Source organism: Macaca fascicularis, chromosome 16 (genome assembly GCF_037993035.2).
Source record: "Macaca fascicularis isolate 582-1 chromosome 16, T2T-MFA8v1.1".
Lineage (NCBI taxonomy): Eukaryota > Metazoa > Chordata > Mammalia > Primates > Cercopithecidae > Macaca > Macaca fascicularis.
The window spans coordinates 12,123,331-12,142,125 of NC_088390.1; the positions used below are offsets into that span (position 1 = coordinate 12,123,331).

Sequence of the window (18,795 nt, forward strand, 5' to 3'; positions counted from 1 at the left end):
ATCAACTATTGATATATGATGGAGAAAAACATATTCATAAACCATATCTTGCCACTTTATCTCTAATTCACTTGGAATTTGTTTTACTTGTTTTTAGGCTTGTTTATGTATTTGGATAGTTATAAAAACCAATTACCAATATTAATGGAAATAAGGAAATTTTTATTTTATATTTTCAGTATTGACACCTTGGGGTGTTTCTGACACCAAGCAATTCTCCAGTTCTCTGACAACAATCATGTATCCAACAATTGAATTCATTTCTGACACTATTTACCTGGAGTTAGCATCAGATCTCACAAGTTGAAGGACTCAGTGCTTCGAGATTATCCTCACTTAGGAGGCTAGTCACAAGTGGGGTGTTCAGGATACTCATACTCCTGCTTGGATGACTACAGATTTGGGGATTCCCATTATCAAACTTGACCACACCCCCCATCAAGTTTGATAATTTGCTAGAATGTCTTACAGAACTCAGGAAAGAACTTTATTACTGTTACCGGCTTATGATAAAGGTTTGAAGAGCCAAATGGAAGAGATAGGACCTTGTATAGGTCAAGGTATTGGGAGTGAGGGGACAGGGAAATAGCACAGAGGTTCTGTGACCTTTGTGGGCACACTGTCCTTGATTCATTTACCAATCTGGAAGCTCCCCAAACCCTATTGTTAGGGGTTTTTATGGAGGTTTTATTAGGTAGGCATGATTGATTGTATCATTGGCCATTGGTGATTGAACTCAGTCTCTAGTCCTTTTCTCCTTCCTGGGGGTGTGTGTATGGGGGCGTGGCAGCTGAAAGTTTTAACAGGCTACTCGGTTGTTTTTTTCTGGTGACCAGCCCCTATCCTGAAGTTATATAGGGGCCTTCGGAGAATTACCAGACACTTGCACAAACTCGGGTATGGCTGAAAGGGCCACATTTTTGGTAACAAAAGACACTCCTGTGTCACTCAGGAAATTCTAAGGGTTTTAGAATCTCTGTGCCCCAAACCTGAGACAAAGGCAAAATACAATTATATTTTTCATTATACTACAGGTACTTCTGTAGCAAAACTGCCTTGCACACAATTGGCCCACAGCTTTGAATCTATCTGGGAAAAAGAGTGGTAACCCAATAATATGTTGTCTACTGATGGCTGGTTTTTGTGTTGTGAAAAGGATGAACATGTTTTGTTTCCTTGGAGCAAATGGGTACTTACGCTAGGAAGTTGTCTTCATCTTATAGCTTTCTTTATTCTAATCTACTTGCTAATGAAATTCATATAGAATTGAAGTGCAGAAGAGTTAATTACTTAGACTTATGACCAGTCTGACTTTCTTGTATAGTTAATAACATTATTACTTACAATATTATAAACTTGCCAAGAAGGAGAACTCATCTGATTGTTTTGATGTAAGGAAAAAACTCAAACTTTTTTCCTCTGCTTTCACACCATACAACAACAATCAACATAGAAGACTCTGTGACCAAATGTGGGGGATTTTCCCCCACCAGCAAATATGCAATCACTTCTGCAGCAGATACCAGCTGGGTGTCCTCCAGTTCAGTTCTCACACTGTTTACCTGGAGATAGTGTCAGATCCCACAGGTTGAGGGCCCAGTCCCGCAAGACTGCCCCCACTTCAGATACCAGTTGTTAAGTCTGGGCCTTCAGAACTTCTGACCGTCCAGCTCCCAGTTAGGGTTCCCATAACCCTCCTTTGGGGTTAATTAATTTGCTGGTCTTTCTGAAGCTGCTAGGTGCTGCCAGTCATCAGTCAACTCATTAGCATCCAAAAAATACATCACCTTGGAAATTCCAAGAATTTAAGCAGTTGTGTGTCAGGAAATGGGGACAAAACCAAAAATATGTATTTCTCAATACCACATTTGGTAGCTCCTCGATTTGTGTGCTGTTGTGAGTACTTACCTGTCAGCTGAAATATGGATCCCCTTAGCCCTGTGGCCACTCACTAGAGCTCTGTGTCATTGTCCTTGAGTCAAGAACAACCTTATATTTCTTTCATTGTGTTGTACACATTTTTTTTTTTCATATGCACATATAAAAAAGGTTTGGAAGCACTGATTGGAAAAATGTTGACGTTATAGTTATAAAATATGGTTAATGTTTTTATTTCACTTACGGGTGGTGAAAAGTCGTTAAAATAGGGTGGTGATAGGCTGTTGTGGCATTTACCAAGCAGGAAAAGTAAATGTGATGTGAGACCTGTGGGCACTTGGTTCCTTGCTAGGGTTGAAGCAAGCTGTTCTTCAAAGAGTATCTGATATGTGCCTCTGTCTGTACAGTGAGGTCAGACTAGAAGCCACTTTGTGGGCTCTGGGATATAGATGGAAACCAGAACAAGCCTTATGACTTTTCTTGGCATAGCTTTCATAAGTTTGCATATTATATTCCTTGTTCCATTAGTAAGATCGCTACCAAAAAAATAAGCATCAGTTATGTGGATGGTTTTCCAGAAATCCGAGTATCTTGTTCTTGGTACATTGTGAAGCAGTAACTTGAAACTGGGGTGCTCATGAGGAGCTTAGTTAGAATATTGAGTTTGATTAGGAGACAGAGGTTATCAAAGTGGCCTGTGTATTACGAAGTAAGAGACCACTGTTGACTGCTGTACATAGAAAATTTTGTTGGGGTTGATCAGTTTGGGTTTGTGTCTCACTTGTCTTCATGGGATTTCTGTTGATATATTCACAAGTTCGAGGCTTAAAAACACAAATGCCCTTTGGATTTGCCAGAGTTTTAGGCATCCCATGGATTTAAAAATGGTCTGAGCACCTGGATAAAATGCTGAGTACCTTTACTGACTCTTGATATGCTACAAATGTTTCCTCTTCCTGGCTAGAACTCTCAGCACATGTATAGCAATAGTGCTTCTATGTGAATGGAATCAGTGCGGGTATATAGCAGATTAGGCTGTTCTTATTAAGGACTGTGAAGGATGATGGTATAAGAGAACTCTTTAAATGAGCTAGGGACAAATTAAGGATTCAGAGAACTATTAATACATTCTCTTCTCCCTTGAACCAAAGGTGGAGATAACTGGCTGCCTCCTTTTGGGTATCCGTTTGGAACCTTCTCAGAGTGGTTGTGTAATTGTGGAATTCCAACTCTTAGGCTCCCATGAAGTCTACCTGCAAAATCATTGGAACATGGAGTTGGGGTTTAGGGGTTATTTTGGATAAGCTTTTTATATTTTGTTGGTGATTAAAATGTTAAATTTAGCAGCAATTTAAACTACAGTAGGGCCTTCTTGGATTAGTGGCTCCCTGGGTAATTTTTATGGGGTTGTACTAATCATGACTTGGCCAGAGAGATTTTCAGTTTAGCGTGTGGAATTATATATTTGCTTGTTGGTAGTAGACATCTGGCTCAGAGTCTGATAGAAAGTGATACTGTTATTGGCTTTAAGTGATAGCTCAAAGGTGTGGCTGGCTGTAGAATCCCGTAGTGATGGCACTGTGCTTAACTCTTGTGAAATAACGGAGATCAGAGAGGGACTATTACAATCAATGGCGTTGGTGGTTAGCTGAATCAGAGAATGGATGAATCAGTTGTGAGTTTCTGTTAATAGGTTTAAAAGGAATATAGGGTGTTTTGGGAGCTTCATTCCATGAAGCTTCATAAACCCCTTATTTTATTATAACTGAAATGAGTTAAATTTTTCTTTTCCTTGTTAGATAAACAGCTTGAAAGTGAGTTCAGGCTTTTAAGCCTTCAAACTCTCCCTGAAGACCTTTGTTAACCAAACAAGGATCCCATAGTAAGAGGTATTCTACAAGTAGAATGCTGCTTTTGCCTTTGTCTAGTGTTCTAAGAATCTGATAGGAGCTGTTAAGCCTTTTGTTGTCAAAGCAGTACCCTTTCAGGAACTGATAGAGGAATAACATAATCCTTGGTATTCTGGGTTAAATTTTTTTTTTTTCTACCCAAGAAAAGGACTATGAATCTTTTGCCAGAGGCCAGAAATGCTGAGGGTGAATTACTTTGTTTTTTTCCTTGGCAGCAGAGCCTCTGAGGCCCCAGCCTGTCGGATGAGGAAAATGTTGAATATTTAGGCAGCATGGCTGTTAGTAATCTACTTTTACCCTAGTTTAGGACTCGGCCATCGTAAACGTAGACAACTATCATAATTGATAATAAAGCTGGAATTGATACCTAGCTGACTCTGTTACGCATGGTAATGTCTTTACTCCTCACAGTGCCCCTCTGGGTATCCCATTTGGCAGGTATGGCACTGAGGCAGAGAGGTGAAGTCATTTGCCCAAGAGATATTATATAGCTAGTAAGTAGCAGAGTTGAGCTTCAAAACTAGAGCGATTGGCACTGCTAGTCTATATGGCTTTTTCTGGTTTCTAATTTAGTACAATTAGGAAGGATCCTGGTTTAGGATAGGAATAGGATTTTTATGGGAAAGTGGTTTTAAACAAATCTACAAAGAAAGCTGAATTCTTTGTTGCTAATATATTTTGTTGGTTTAAACGCTATCAAACATTTTCCAGTTTTCTTCTCTAATAATTTCTCAATTAGGTTTTAATATGTACTTATAACTAATATCATAGTAGTTTCTACTTTTCATGTCTACTGTTTGCCAACTGTTGTAGCATATTTAAGGTATATTGATCCTTATCACAACAGTACTGCCAAGTAGGGAATTGTTTTTATCCTGGTTTCACAGATGTGTAGTTTACTAGACCACAGAAATATTCCTGTTTTTATTTTTATTAGTGTTTCAGTGTTACTAGTATTTTCAGTGGTGATCATTTGACATCTAGCAAAAGAACTTTCTTCCCTATTCCTACCCTTTAACCTCCTTGTACTACATTTCTTTTCCTTTTTTTTTTTTTTTTGTTTTGTGATAGGATCTCACTATATTGCCCAGGCTGCTTTTGAACTCATGGGCTCAAACAATCCTTTTGCTTTGGCCTCCCAAAATGCTGGGATTATAGGTGTGAGTCACCATGTCTGGCCTCACATTGCTTTTTAATTTTTTGGCAGAATGCCCAATGAAACAGTCTTCGTGGAGGGGTCAGCTGCCTTATCTATTGTTCACCTCCACTGCCTGGCATAGTAACTTGTTTGTAATTGTGGTATTTCTGTACTTGTTGTTGTGTAAAGTATTATATTGGGCTTTCTAAAAATCCATTTTACACACAAAACTATAAAATGTGCTGAAAGTTGCTGTGGGGATATTTACTTGATTTCTTAAATAAACTCAGAACCATCTAGTTTCCAAAATGCTTAGCTGTGTGGATGCGTAACAGTGCTTTAAAGATGAGAGTTCAAAGTTCTGAGTGAGATTTTATGAGTGTTTTAGTAATTGCTCACTCTTAGGTATCAAGGGTTGCCGGCAGGGAGATAGGGGCAATATAATATTAGCTGATAGCAACTCACTTAATATGTGGATATATGGAATACCTGATATTGCGAGTGTAACATCTCTTTTTCTTTCTTTCTCTCTATTTATTTATTTATTTAGATGCAGTTTCACTCTTGTCACCCAGGCTGGAGTGCGATGGCACGATCTGGGCTCTCTGCAACCTCCGCCTCCTGGGTTCAAGTGATTACTACTGCCTCAGCCTCCCGAGTAGCTGGGATTACAGGCATCTGCCACCGCTCCCAGCTAATTTTTGTATTTTTAGTAGAGATGGGGTTTCACCATGTTGGCTTGGCTGGTCTTGAACTCCTGAGCTCAGGTGATCCACCCGCCTCAGCCTCCCAAAGTGCTGGGACTACAGGCATGAGCCACCGCGCCTGACCTAACATGTCTTTTTCTTTTGAGCTTATGAAATGTTAGGTCTCTCATTACCGTAGTAATTTAGGGAGAAAAGAGAAATGAAAGTAAGTTTTTTTCTACCACTTTATTTCTTCATTTCTGAAATTGTTTGACTCTAAAGTTGCACAGTTGGAATTGTGTGTTACTCATTTCACAACCAGTGACTACAGATAATTAAAAAATTATTCCAGGTAATCTTTCTGTTTTGAAAATGAGATAGTGACAGAGAGAGCCAAGGAAGAAATGAGAATTTAAATGACAGCTCCCCTCTCTGCGATGTGATATTCTGAATACTTGCAGGTCAAATACCAATATTCTTAAAGGTATTCTGTGAATGACTTGTGCACTGCAGTTCCAGTTTCCTCTTTTTGGTGTGGTTGGTTCGAGGGAATATCCTGTGGTATCAGTGGGTGTTCCCTAAAAGGGATTGATTCATTGTTGCTTTTTGATTATTCCTTCCTGGCTCCTTTCGCATGTGAGTAGTTGGCTTAAAAGAGCAACTATTTAATTTTTATGATTCTTTTCATTAGTTGAGTGCTGGTTCTGTCTCACCTGAGCTCGCTTATATGTATTTAGTAGGTCTGTTAGGATGACTGGGACTGCTGGGCCTTTTGTTCCACATGGTCTTTCATCAAAGAGAATAGACTGAGCTGCTTCACATTTAAACTCAGGGTAGCTTTCCAGGAGGGTGAAAGTGGAAGCTGCAAGGCCTCATAAAGGGCTTAGATTTGGAAGTCATACAGTATTCCTTCTGCTATAATATTGTGGTTACATCAAGCCCCAGGGCCAGCCCAGATTCAAAAGGTAGAGAAATAGACTTTACCTGTTTATGGAAGGAGGAGCAAGGTCCCTTTGCAGATGGGTATGGACTCAGGGAGCTGTGATTCCTTGGTGGTTATTTTTGTGACAATCTACCAAATAACCCACAGTGAACTCATCACTGCATCTAAAAAGCTATACTCTAGAGGCAGCTATTGTAGGTCCTTCAATGATCTTCATTACCATGAACAATAAAGTACTTTGCTATTACTACAACAGATATTAAACAAGGGCTCTCGAATATGGTGATATCAGTGGTGTTGAAGATATGTGGATTGGCTAAAATGTTGTAGAGATGGTCTCCATTCTTACAGGCTGGGCGGGAGGATTCGAGTGATTCTAGTTCTCTGATTCTGACCATACAGGTAACAGAATCTTGCTTTCCTATGATATAATGAAACAAAACAAGCCCATTAGATGAGGGATGGGGGAGCAGTGAAATGTTGGTAAGAAAAACAATCTACTAATATTTGTAATTTAATAAATATTTGTTGAACTGCTATTTTGTCTGAGGTACTGTTATAGGTGATTTGCAGAGTTCAAAGATAAATCAAGGTAGTTAAAATTTTAAAGCAGAAAATTGTTTACAATTTGATGGAAACAGACTTGAGGATGAGAGAGGATGAGCCCATTGTAAACAGTGTTTCTCCCTGAGGGACAGACTGATGTTTTTGGAAACTAAATAATGCTGATTGTTAGTAAAGGAGCTGACACCAACACCTTTTGCTGTTCTGTAAAAGGTGAAGGAGAGATGCTTTTGGTAACCTAGATTGCAGAGATTCCATAGATTTTGTATTGAGTAGTGAACTCTCAACTGCCCCGTTGGGGTTTTTGGCCAAGATCTAACCAAACTATGCTCAGCTTAGCTGGTTGTGGAAAGCAATGTTAAAAAGGGTTGTACTGCTTGAGAAGTTGGTGGAGGGAGAATGTTTAGGGCTCTTTATCATCTTGTTTTTAAAGCTAAATAAACCTAGAAAGTGTCTTCCCTCCAACTTCAATATTGTGTGAGTCAGTGAGTTGCTCACAGTTAGACAAGGGATATTCCTAGGCCTCAGTGAGTGTGGATACACTTGACCAAATCCCTTTCTTCAGGATTACAGTTCTTAATATTCTGGATGATTCCGTGTTTGGGAGTGCTTTTCTCATGAGAAGTTTGAGGAAGACACTGTGTGCAGATGCTGTGGAAAGCTTGTTTGAATGGTGCTGGCTGTTCTCTTAAGGCAGAGTTTTGAAACCAGAATTTCAAGGATGATTCTGACAGATTGTTCCCTTCAGCCTTGAAGTGACTGAGTGGGGACAGGACTGCTCAATGCCTAGGCCAGCCTCTGGGCCAGCTGCAGTTCTAATTTTCCCAGCATGTTGAACAAATGTTCTTATTTTCCAAACAAGCCATGGCATGAAAAAAGGTAGGCAGTATTGCTTTGAGGGGTAGAACAGTGCCTTGGAAGTGTGATGAGGACAGGTACTGTTTTCCTAAGTCAGGATCCTTGTTTGCAAACAACAAAGATTTACTCCAGCCAATAATCATATAGACTTAAGTTGTCTGAGGCTATCCATGTCAACTTTATTCCCAAATCAATAAACATTTGAAAGTGTTTCTGTATCAGGCACAGATCTAAGGTTTAAGGTATACAGAGAATCCTTCGCAGGAAACCCCTTCTGTATAGATATTTTAGGATGTTTGATGCCTCATTTCTTTCCTGCTATTGTCAAAGGGACGATGTTTATCTGTATTGACTGGTTAGAAATTGATTTATGACAGTCCCACCAAAGGGGTTATTATAATCACAAATTCATAATGTTTTTGATCAGTTATTTTAAACCCTGTTGTACAGATATTTCAATCTTTGTTAGCATCTAAAAATCTTCACAGGTCCTTTATAGTATCACTTCCCTCCTTTCTCCCTGTGAAAGTTGTTTCAGGTTTTTGAAAAAAAAATTCATATTAATGTCCTATTTGCTTGTAATTTTTTGTCATTGAAAGTATCTGAATACATGGTGACAGATTGCCTTTCAGTTTGATTTTTTTGAGGGACCCTTGAAGTAAAGGAGAGAAGGACCCCGCCCCAGTAGAGGCTCTGGTACTTAGAGAAAGTGAGTGGGAGAGAAGATGCCTCCAGATAGCCAGAAATAGCTTCTCCTGAGTATTGTAAAAGCTATTTTTCTACTTTCCTTGAATCTCACCATCGGTTGACATTTTGGGGCCTTCCTTTTCCTCCTCAAAACTGCCTTAGTAGTTTATCTTAAACTGACTAGTATTTGAAGAGTTGGGGTACACAGATGAGACCCAGCGCTGTAGCTGGATCATGTGCCAGTCTCCTTGGCACTTGTTTTAGGCTCTGAGTGATCTTTGCTTGGAAAGCCTTCGAAACTTGCAGAATTATTTAGTGTATTTTGTTAGTAAATGATCAGAATAGAAATTTGGACTTTTTCAAGATAATTGCAGATGTCTCTGAAGTGCAGAATGTGTTTAAATCTAATTTATGTAACTTAAACCACGTTCTGTTAATCATGGTGTACATTTATGAAGTTAATGGCCTTTAAAGCTTTCAATTTAGTTTTTATTTCAATGTGAATGCAATGCTGAAGAAGAATCTCTGTGTATTCAGTATAAATATTTATGTTCAAGAAAACAGCTGAAGTTTTAATTGTTGTAATATATTTTATTGTTTATCTGGTAAGGTTAGCTACTATTCTGTCAAATTGGGCTTTTGAAGAAAGGACCAAGTTTTGTTTTTCTTTCGATAGTTTTCACAATAGTTCTTTGTTCTGTCCTTGTCTTGTATTTTGTCTGAGTCTTATTTTAGTTTTTCTTCACATGGAGATAATGGATGTTGTGCCAGATGGTTTCAAACACAAACTACATGACATATGCTCAGTTTTTGATTTGAGGAGTTTGTAAAGGTTGAGTTTCTTCAAATTATGATAGCAAAGTTCCTTAACTTAATCTTTTCTGTAAACAATTTGCCATATTAAGGTAATTCACAGGTTCAGGTTCCAGAGATTAGGGGCTTAGTATCTTTGGGGACCACCATTCAGCCTACTACAGTCTGCTTTCTGGGCCCCAAATATTCATATCCTTCCCATGCGCAAAATACATTGACCCTACCCCAGCGCCTCCAAAATTTTGACTCATTACAGTATTAACTCAAATGTAAATCTCACCTAAATATTATCAGCTCAAAAATCCTGAGTCCCTTTACCAAAATCATTTAAATCAGGCATGGGTAAAACTGAGTATTACCCAGGGCAAATTCCATTTGGTTTCAAGACCTGGGAGTAATCCTCTGTATTTAAATATTTTCTAAAGAAAAGTTTTCAAGAAGTAAAACAGCATATTTACCAAAAATACCTTTTGTTGTGTATTGTTGAACCTCTCACAGAAAGTTTTTCTACCAGCAATATATCTTAATAGTGATTGTTTTGCCTAGCCATTCTGATCATCATGTTATCATTATGTATATAGAATATAAAACCTTCAAACTTTGCCATTTTCACATGAACAAAAGCTTAAAATGTTTTTGGTGTTAGTGCCTTTTTATATTTTTTCTCTTAATTTGTCTTTACTGCTCATATTCTTATCACTTTTTTTCTGTTTTTCTTGGTTTGTATGATGTCTTTGTATAATTTAGAGCTACTTATTTTTGTATTGTCAGAATTTTCCCAAGGTTTAATTTTTTTAGTTTTGTTTTTTTTGGTAATATACTGAGGGTTTCATTTTGTTTTTAAATACAGTCATATCTGCTGTTTTTCCCAGCGTACCCTTTGCACATGTTGTTTAAATGTCCTTCCTCTACATTATGTGGAAAAGTCATCCTGTACTATCCTTATTTCTGCAAATGGATGTGTCTGGTCTTCACGGGAATTCACATGATCTGGTAGAAAGGAGGCTCATCTTTGAAAGCTCATCTAGGAGCCGTGGCAAGGTGCTCTGTACTCTTGTCTCTTTGCCATCTTCTCCATCCAGTGTGGCTCTGTCAGATTTTCAGATCTCACGTTTACAGTTTGAACCCTCTACTAAATCCTCATCCACTGAGGTCAGAAAGTGTTTGGATTGCAGAGATGTTTTTTGAGTAGTTAGTTAACTGTATAATAAACTCTAGAGAGTGAGTGCAGGAAAAAGTGTCCCTAAGGTGAATGTGAAACCAAGATATGCTGCAAATGCTTAAAAAATTCAATTCTGTTACAAAGTATCCTTATAAGTCCTAAAGAAATGATTCTGTAAGACTTACTGATACAGAAAGAAATGTCAGTGAATAAAGCATTTTACAAAGTAGTTTCATGGTCTGATTTTAACTGTAGTGAAAAAATACATGTCCGTATCTATGTATAGAAAAAATCTGCAACAGAAAGTAAACTGATTATTTTGAGGTACTTGGATTGATAAGTTTATGTAAAATTTTAACCCTATGTATTGTATAGATGTATATGTAACATTTTTAATATATTTGATCTTTTTTTGCATTTTCTGCTCTTCTACAATGGTGGTTTTACTTGGGTAGTAAAAAACGTTGGTACCTCTTCCCTTCCTACCCCAAGGAAACAGCTTCGCGGAAATAATTATTTAGAATACTTGTGTTACTAACTTGAAGTTTACTCTACCATGATGTTTTTAGCAATTTTTCAGATTCTTCACTCTGTTAACAGTTTATATTAATTAAAATGAGGGAAAATGATGTTTATTAAACTGAGGGCGTTAAGTATAACACTGGATAGATGGTAATATTTTTAGAATTTTTCAGTATATCTGCTGAGATCATTGATTTTTATAGTAGTATTTTCATTTGCAAAAGTATTAACTTCCCTGAATAATGGAAACTTGAAGTGATAAGCATTCTATCTATTGTATCATACCTAGTGAATGATTTGTAGTTAGTAACAACTTTAGATTATTTTATTTTTTCTTAGTTCTGAGAAATTCCTCATTGCCTTTCAAAATATTGTCCTATATTAACTGTTTGTTAAAGCAAGTTCTCTTGCCTTTTGGTGTGACTTTCTTATGCCCTCAGAATAGTACCTGTTTTGTAGTACTTGAAACTTTTACTTTTTATTTGTTATTTCTCAGGTAAACGCAAAGCACTGAAGTTGAATTTTGCAAATCCACCTTTCAAATCTACAGCAAGGTTTACTCTGAATCCCAATCCTACAGGAGTTCAAAACCCACACATGTGAGTATTCTTGGTAATCAAATAAAAGGCTCAACTCAAGCAAATATTTTAAAGTTATTGTATTTTATGAATTTTTCCAATTATGAGATGTCAGTGTAATTTCTCTGACTAAACTCTCTGGGAATATTGTTTATTCTTTTCCTTCTGGAGTTCCAGTTAAATTGCAGGTTGCATTTAGGAAATTTAACTGTCTTCTGTCCAACTGTACAAATCTTCACCACTTAGTGACAAAATAGAGCCCCATCTTAATAAGCTAGATTCCTGCAAGATTTCCATGTCATAGTAAATTGAAAGAATTGTGTACATGTGAGTTACAGATATCAGTGGTTATTTGATTTACTGGATTTTTAAATTAAGCAATAGAAATAATATTGTAGCATCTTAGTGAAAATATTATTAGAGCATCTTAGTTAATATAAAACAGTACCTTCAGAACAGTATTTTACATTAGCCTTCAGTTGAATCTAAGTGATGTGAAATATTAAAAAATCTCTTCTTATTTCCCATCCTAACCTATCATGAAAATGAAGGCCAGTGACTGTACTTTTATAACCATGTCCATAAAAATAATTTTGAGCCAGTTTCGATATTGAGAACTATAAAGCAAGTGGTGTAAGGTATGACTAAAAAGCTGACAGATACATTATTTAAAAAAAAATAATAATTTCTCAACAATTTGCATCTAGACCTTATTAAGCTTAAAATACTTTTATTCTTCCCAAAGAGGCACTTCTATTGCTATTTTCTCTTCTTTCAGAATTTGGTATGCATTGTATTTACAAACAGTAACAAATAGGTAGAAGGTAGTGTCTTGCAAAAGAGATGCTTAAAATATTTTAAAAACAGCAATGTCTAGAAGGGAGTGGGGTATGGTATGTATATGTATACTTATACTTTCACTTGTAGCCTTAGAGGGAATGAAAGATATTTTAAATGAGAAGTGTAGTAACAATTTATTTTTCTCAATTATCTATCAATTTTATTAGATTAGTGTTCATAATTTTATACTTCTTGTTAGAGCTCAGCCTAGAGTCCCACCCTTTTTATCTTCTCTGAAACATCAAGTAGGGGCTCTCATGAGGAAGGAAACTTAGTATTTATTAATTAGTCAGAATTTCAGCAGCAAGGAAACAATTCTTAAAAGAACCTCCTTCCTTATTTCTTAGAATTTGTTGTGAAAGCTAGTACAAAACTAATTATTTAACGTAGCTCATTTCTGTTACCGTAGTTACTAGCTGAACCATATGTTTGAAGTCTAAGAAGGAAAGGATGTAGCAGTAATCACCAAACTTACCAGATCTTTCTTTTTCCAAAGCCTTTTTGGACAAGGAGAAAGACAACCTGACTTAAATTAGAACTGGAAAAACATTCATCTATTTGTACTGTCTTCCCTCTGGAGTCTCTTTATGTATGTGGAATTCATGGAGCAAAATTTTTTAAGCAATAGTAAACACAGGGTGGAAAAAAACTTTCTTCCAAAGTTGAGTTCAGGTTTTATTTTTTGTTTTGTTCTTAACTAATGTTTTATAATAAACCTATAGCCAGCTAGGTTTCTCATCCTTTGTTTCTTCTCAGCAAGTATTTAAAGTTTGAAAGGACATGGTGATAGGTATTTTTACCTTATGGTAGAATCTTTAGAGCTTGATTCTGGTAAAAATTTGAGACCCAGACTTTGTTGGAAGTTTTTTATTGTACAGGTCAATTGTTCTGGGTTAGGAATAGGTAACTGCTAGCGTTGTTACTGGTCAGAGATAACAGTTTTATTACTTAGAACAGCATTATCTCCTCTACCTTCCCAGCCCCTTCCAAAAGGTATCCTTTTGTACTGTTCCTCTGAGTTGTTTGCCATCAGCACTAAAAGCCATTGTTAGTTTCTGTTTAGGATGAGTACTTGCAGTTAGAAAAACATAACTTGTAGTTTGTGGGAGTTTTGAAGTAAGATATCTCTTACCATTTATATGTTTTTTTCTCCTAAAATTTCCTTGAACTTTAATAATTACGGATGTGAATATAAAACTTGTTCACGAATTTAGGAAAAGATAAGATGAAATAAGCAACCTAATGAAGTTAAGATATGTCACAGGATCTGGTTTCAGATCTCCTTGGCATTTGATATCTCCTGGATTGCAGGATCCTTTGCAAGATTTAAAAAAAAAAATTGTAAGACAGTGTTCTTTTTTTCTGAGAACCAACAGTTCAAATAAAATTCCAAGAAGTGACAATTGGCTGTGGTAATTTTAGTAAGGCATAAGGTAATATGGAGTGAATGTCAGATTAAAGTGCACGAGGGGAAATCATTTTAGATACCTGCGTGATGAAATGTTTCCCAGAAGAACAAGATTTTACTGCATTTTGAAAGCCAGGCAGGGAAGGTTAAGTCAAGACAAGAGACAGTGGCATTCTGGTGAGCGCATGTGTACAAGAGAAGTTTTGTGAACCATGTGTAGATGTGTTTAATTGTAGCAGAGATGTTATTTATAGATTACCTATTTTTCTCTCTCACTGAAAGCTTTTAGCATGTTTTCTTTATTCTTGATATTCTATAATTATATGAGGATAAGCCTCAAATTGCATCATCTTCCCATGTATCAGATTAACCCTTTTAAAGATTCATGTATCTCTTTTTCTGGGAAAATTGCTGCTGCTTTCCTTTTGGTACATTCCTTCATGTTTTTCCTATCACCTTCTCCTGAAACTTGTGTTACTAGGATGCTGGACTGTCTGTATCCCCTGTATCTTAGACTTTAAAAAAATGTGTTCCGTCTCATTGTTTTCTTACTCTGTATCCTGGGAGATTTTCTTTATTTTCCATCCCCTCTATGGAATCTTGGCAATCAGTTTTTTTCCAAGAGTTGATTGTGGCATTTTCTTAGGATTCTATTCTTAATTTATGGATGCAAAATAGGGAATTAAAAAATTCTTTTCTGTTGTTTGAATTATCAATTTCCTCAAGGGTCAGTTTTTCTGACCCTTTTCTTTCTCATTAGTTTTTTTTCACATCTTATAATTTTTTTTTTTTCATGTCTTGTTCTTGATTGTTTCTTGAATGGGAGCTTTGGTTATGGATCATCACCTGGTGGGCTTGGCTTTACTTTTCTGTGAGTATTTTGAGAGCTAGCTCTTAGGCCAGGAATATTACCAATGCTAGAATTAGTAGAGCCAACATTCACCTTAGGAAGCCTGGTTCTCTCCAGATATGTTTGTTTTCTTTGAAAACATGTCCCCTTTTTATTTTAGGGGAAGAGTAAAGAGGAAAAGTGGAACTGACTAGATTTTCTAGTGTTTTTTTGTTTGTTTGTTTGTTTGTTTTTTAAGTGGCAGAGTCTCACTATATTGCCCAGGCTGGTCTTGAACTCCTAGACTCAAGGGATCCTCCCTCCTCAGCCTCCCAAAGTGCCTGGCCTAGACCTTCCTTACAGAAAGAAGTTTAATTAACTCCGGTTTCTAGGCCTTCATTTCTTCTGACCATGAATTCTCTCTGATCCAGGGTTCTATTGGGACCATGATTTATCTCTCATATTCATTGCATGTCTGCCTCCTACCATCTGTTACAGGTTATAGTTTTTTCTCTCTGTTTATTTTTAAACCTTTTATTATGGAAAATTGCAAAAGTAAAAGTAAAGTGGTAGATGAATCTGTCTTTACTGTCAATCAGCTTTAACAGCTTCAGCAGTTAGTAGCATGGCCATTGTTGTTTTATCTTTTCCTCCAACCCCTTAGTTTTAACCAAATCTCAGATGTTATGAAATCTATAAATATTTTAGTATGCATTTATAAAAGATAAGAGCTGCTTTTTAAAGACATAATCATAGTACCATTGCTACATCTAGAAGAATAAATAATTCTTTAATATCATCAAATAAGCAGATGACCTCATTAGTTTTTTTATTTTTAATAGTTTGAAGTAAGGTCTATACAAGGTCCTGCATTCTATGCAGTTAACTGATCAGTCTTTTAAACTAGAGTTCCTTCTCTTGAAATCAATTAGTTTTTCTTTGTGATACATTTTTATCTACTCTCAGGCATTCGGAAATTTAATTCTTTTAATTTGTTTATTGCTTATTTCCTTAAAAAAAGGATTTTGGGGGGGGGGTTCTTGGAGGATGAGGAGACAACCTGAACAGGAAACCTTGATTTTTAATTATCATTGATTAAAATTATAAATATTTCTGACAGAAAATGCATATTATAATAGAGACTCTTGTACCCACTAACATTTTGCCCCTTGGCTTTTAAAATGAAAGATTAAACTGGATAGCCAAAGAGTACGAAGAAAGAGCAAAGGAAAAATGTGTGGCTACCTTTTAAATTTTCATCAGGTTTGGATTCTACTAGACACTATAAGTCTTTTTGATACTCTAGGGATATTCTTATAAATGTGGCCGACTTGTGTCAAAATCATGTTGTGTATATGAATTTGACAAACAGAAGTAGATATTCTGGTAAACATTCTGTGTTTTCATGATGGTGAGTTATGGTTGAGTGCTCTCAGTGTACTGAATCATTTAGAATGTATTCAGTACAATTGTTATTCTGAAAGAACAGCCCTTTTATCTTCATAACATATCACAATTGTCAAGAAGAAACACTAGCTTAAAAGTTAACACTGGAAATAAATAGTGATGAATGCAGATAACATTTTGGGGCTTAAGCGTTTTGGAACCACACGTTTTAAGTTTAAAGGGTTCTCTTTAGACCAAAAGGATCTCTAGGATCTCCCTTATCTTTGTTTACTGCATTGGAACAGACACTTAGTTGTGCTATAGAACATCTAGGAGTAGTTTAAAGAGGTTTCAAAGTCCCTAGTTAATAACTAATATTCCTCATATTTCTTGATGAGCCTTCTCAGTAGAACTTTATCTTAAAACTTAGTATTTCTTCTTCTGTTGGTTAAATTGTGAGAACTTTGTCTTTTAAACGTTGCTGTCTTAGAATTAATGATGAGGCCGGGCACAGTTGCTCACACCTGCAATCCCAACACTTTGGGAGGCCGAGGCAGGAGGATTGCTTGAGCCCAGAAGTTCGAGACCAGGCTGGGCAACATGGCGAAACCCCATTTCTACAAAAATAGAAAAAATTAGCCATGTGTGATGGCATGCACCTATGGTCCCCCCAGCTACTTGGGAGGCTGAAGTGGGAGGGTCAGTTGAGCCCTGGAGGTTGAGGCTACAGTGTGCCACTGCACTCCAGCCTGTGTAGGAGTAGAGACTCTGTCTCTATTAAAAAATACAATAAAAATTTGTTTTTTAAAAGAAATAGCAATGGGTAGAAATTTAGGAGTCTGGATTTCTATCCTTGCATTGTCGTTATCTTTGTGACCTTGACTTTATCACTTAATTCTGATCTCAATTTAGGCATTGAATTAGAATAGCGGCATACACTATTTTATGTAATGAATTGGGAGGGGAGAGAATTAAACCAGCTTTGCACTACTTTCTTTAAATAAAGTCTCATCTACAAGACTGATAGGCTAAAAAGATAAAGGAGGACCTTCTCTGACTGACGTGTTTGTGAGGTGGGAGAGAGCTTGTAGCGTTGTCTGCCTTCATTCTCCAGAATAGTCCCAGGACATCTCTGGTGAATTTCTAAGTGTGAATACCTCTAATCTACATGAATTTGGAAGGTTTTTTCTATCTCTGAAATTTTTGAAGCAATCATGATACTATGAAATCTCTACATTTCTGTGGTGGAACACTTTTACAAAATAGCAGTAATGGTAGAAGTATTTATGGGTGTGTATTAGTAGATGCTGTTTAATCTCAAATGTGTTAAATACTATGACGTGTGTGTGTGCATGTGTGTGTGTGTGTGTGTGACTGGTTTGGCGCTACTGCTGCGAATCTTTTTTCTTACTGTAGTAAATACACATAAAGTAAAAATTTTTGTCTTAACCATTTTAAGTATACAGTTCGTTGGGATTAATTACGTTCACATTGTTGTGCATTTGTCACCATCATCCATCTCTAGAACTCTTTCCTCTTCTCCAGTTGAACTTCTGTACCCGTTAAGCAGTAAGTCCTTATTCTCCTTCCTCCCAGCCCTGGCACCCACCATTCTACTTTCTGTCTCTGTGAATCTAACTGCTTTTTAGGTACCTCTTATAAGTGGAATCATAACAATATTTATTTTGTGTCTAGCTAATCTCATTCAAAATAATGTCTTCAAGTTTCATTCATATTGCAGAATGTATCTTTCTCCACCCTTTTTAAGGGTGAATAATTATTATTTTATAGTTATGTGTATGCAGCATTTTGTTTAGCCATTTATCTGTTGTTGGACATTTGGGTTGTTTCTACCTTTTGGCTCTAGTAAATAATGATGCTGTGTTTGGGATAATCTTTAAAGCTTAGATCATTGTACTTCTTAAAGTTACGGTTTAGGGATATTCAATCTTATCTTTAGTCCCACATTGTACCTCAGCGTACCTGAAGCTGTGGTACATTTCCGTAAGTCAGCAATTCACTGGAGAAGTGATTCTCTACAGAGGTAGCAGTGGTAATAGAAGTTGGTAGAACTGATTCTCTTTGTGGGCCCTTTCCCCCTTGAGATTCACATTCCGTTCAAGCTGGATGTTTATAGCTGAGGTGGTGGATGCTAATTCTGGAATATATATTTGCATAGATTAATGATACATGCTGTTGACTTGTGTGCTTTTGGTATTATAAATTGTCTTTGTTCTTGAATCAGAGACCGAGGCAGACATTAGAAGATAGCCCTGGGTTTTTAACCAACAGTACTTCCAAGTGCTGTTCCTTGAAGATATAGCTGACTTCTTAGCTGTTGATGAGTGTTCCAACCATTTCTAATCAGGCAGTCATACGTTTTTGAGTTCTGATTTCAATCAGAATATTGTAAGACCTTTTGCCTTTATAGTATGTATATTTCTGGAAACTTTTATCTATTATTAAGGAAATTTTCTATATAAAGGTAACTTTTTTTCAGTGTTTTTTTTTTTTTTTAATCTACAACTGAGTAACAGTATGATTATATTATTGTTCTTGAGCAAATTTGTTTTCCCCAGAGTTAATAACCGCC

The 18,795-nt window shown here is 36.6% G+C and overlaps 1 protein-coding gene across 7 annotated transcripts in view; it reads left to right on the forward strand.

Moving 5' to 3' along the window:
* The window catches only part of MAP2K4 (mitogen-activated protein kinase kinase 4), a 120,750-nt gene that overhangs the window by 21,965 nt on the left and 79,990 nt on the right, over nt 1-18,795 (forward strand). For 5 of the 7 annotated variants that reach the window (XM_005582927.5, XM_005582928.5, XM_074018613.1 and 2 more), the window contains one exon: nt 11,658-11,760. The exons of the other annotated variants lie outside the window; for them this stretch is intronic. In XM_005582927.5, the coding sequence (XP_005582984.1) occupies nt 11,658-11,760 (103 nt within the window). The remainder of the gene's footprint in view (nt 1-11,657; nt 11,761-18,795) is intronic. 7 annotated transcript variants of the gene reach the window in all.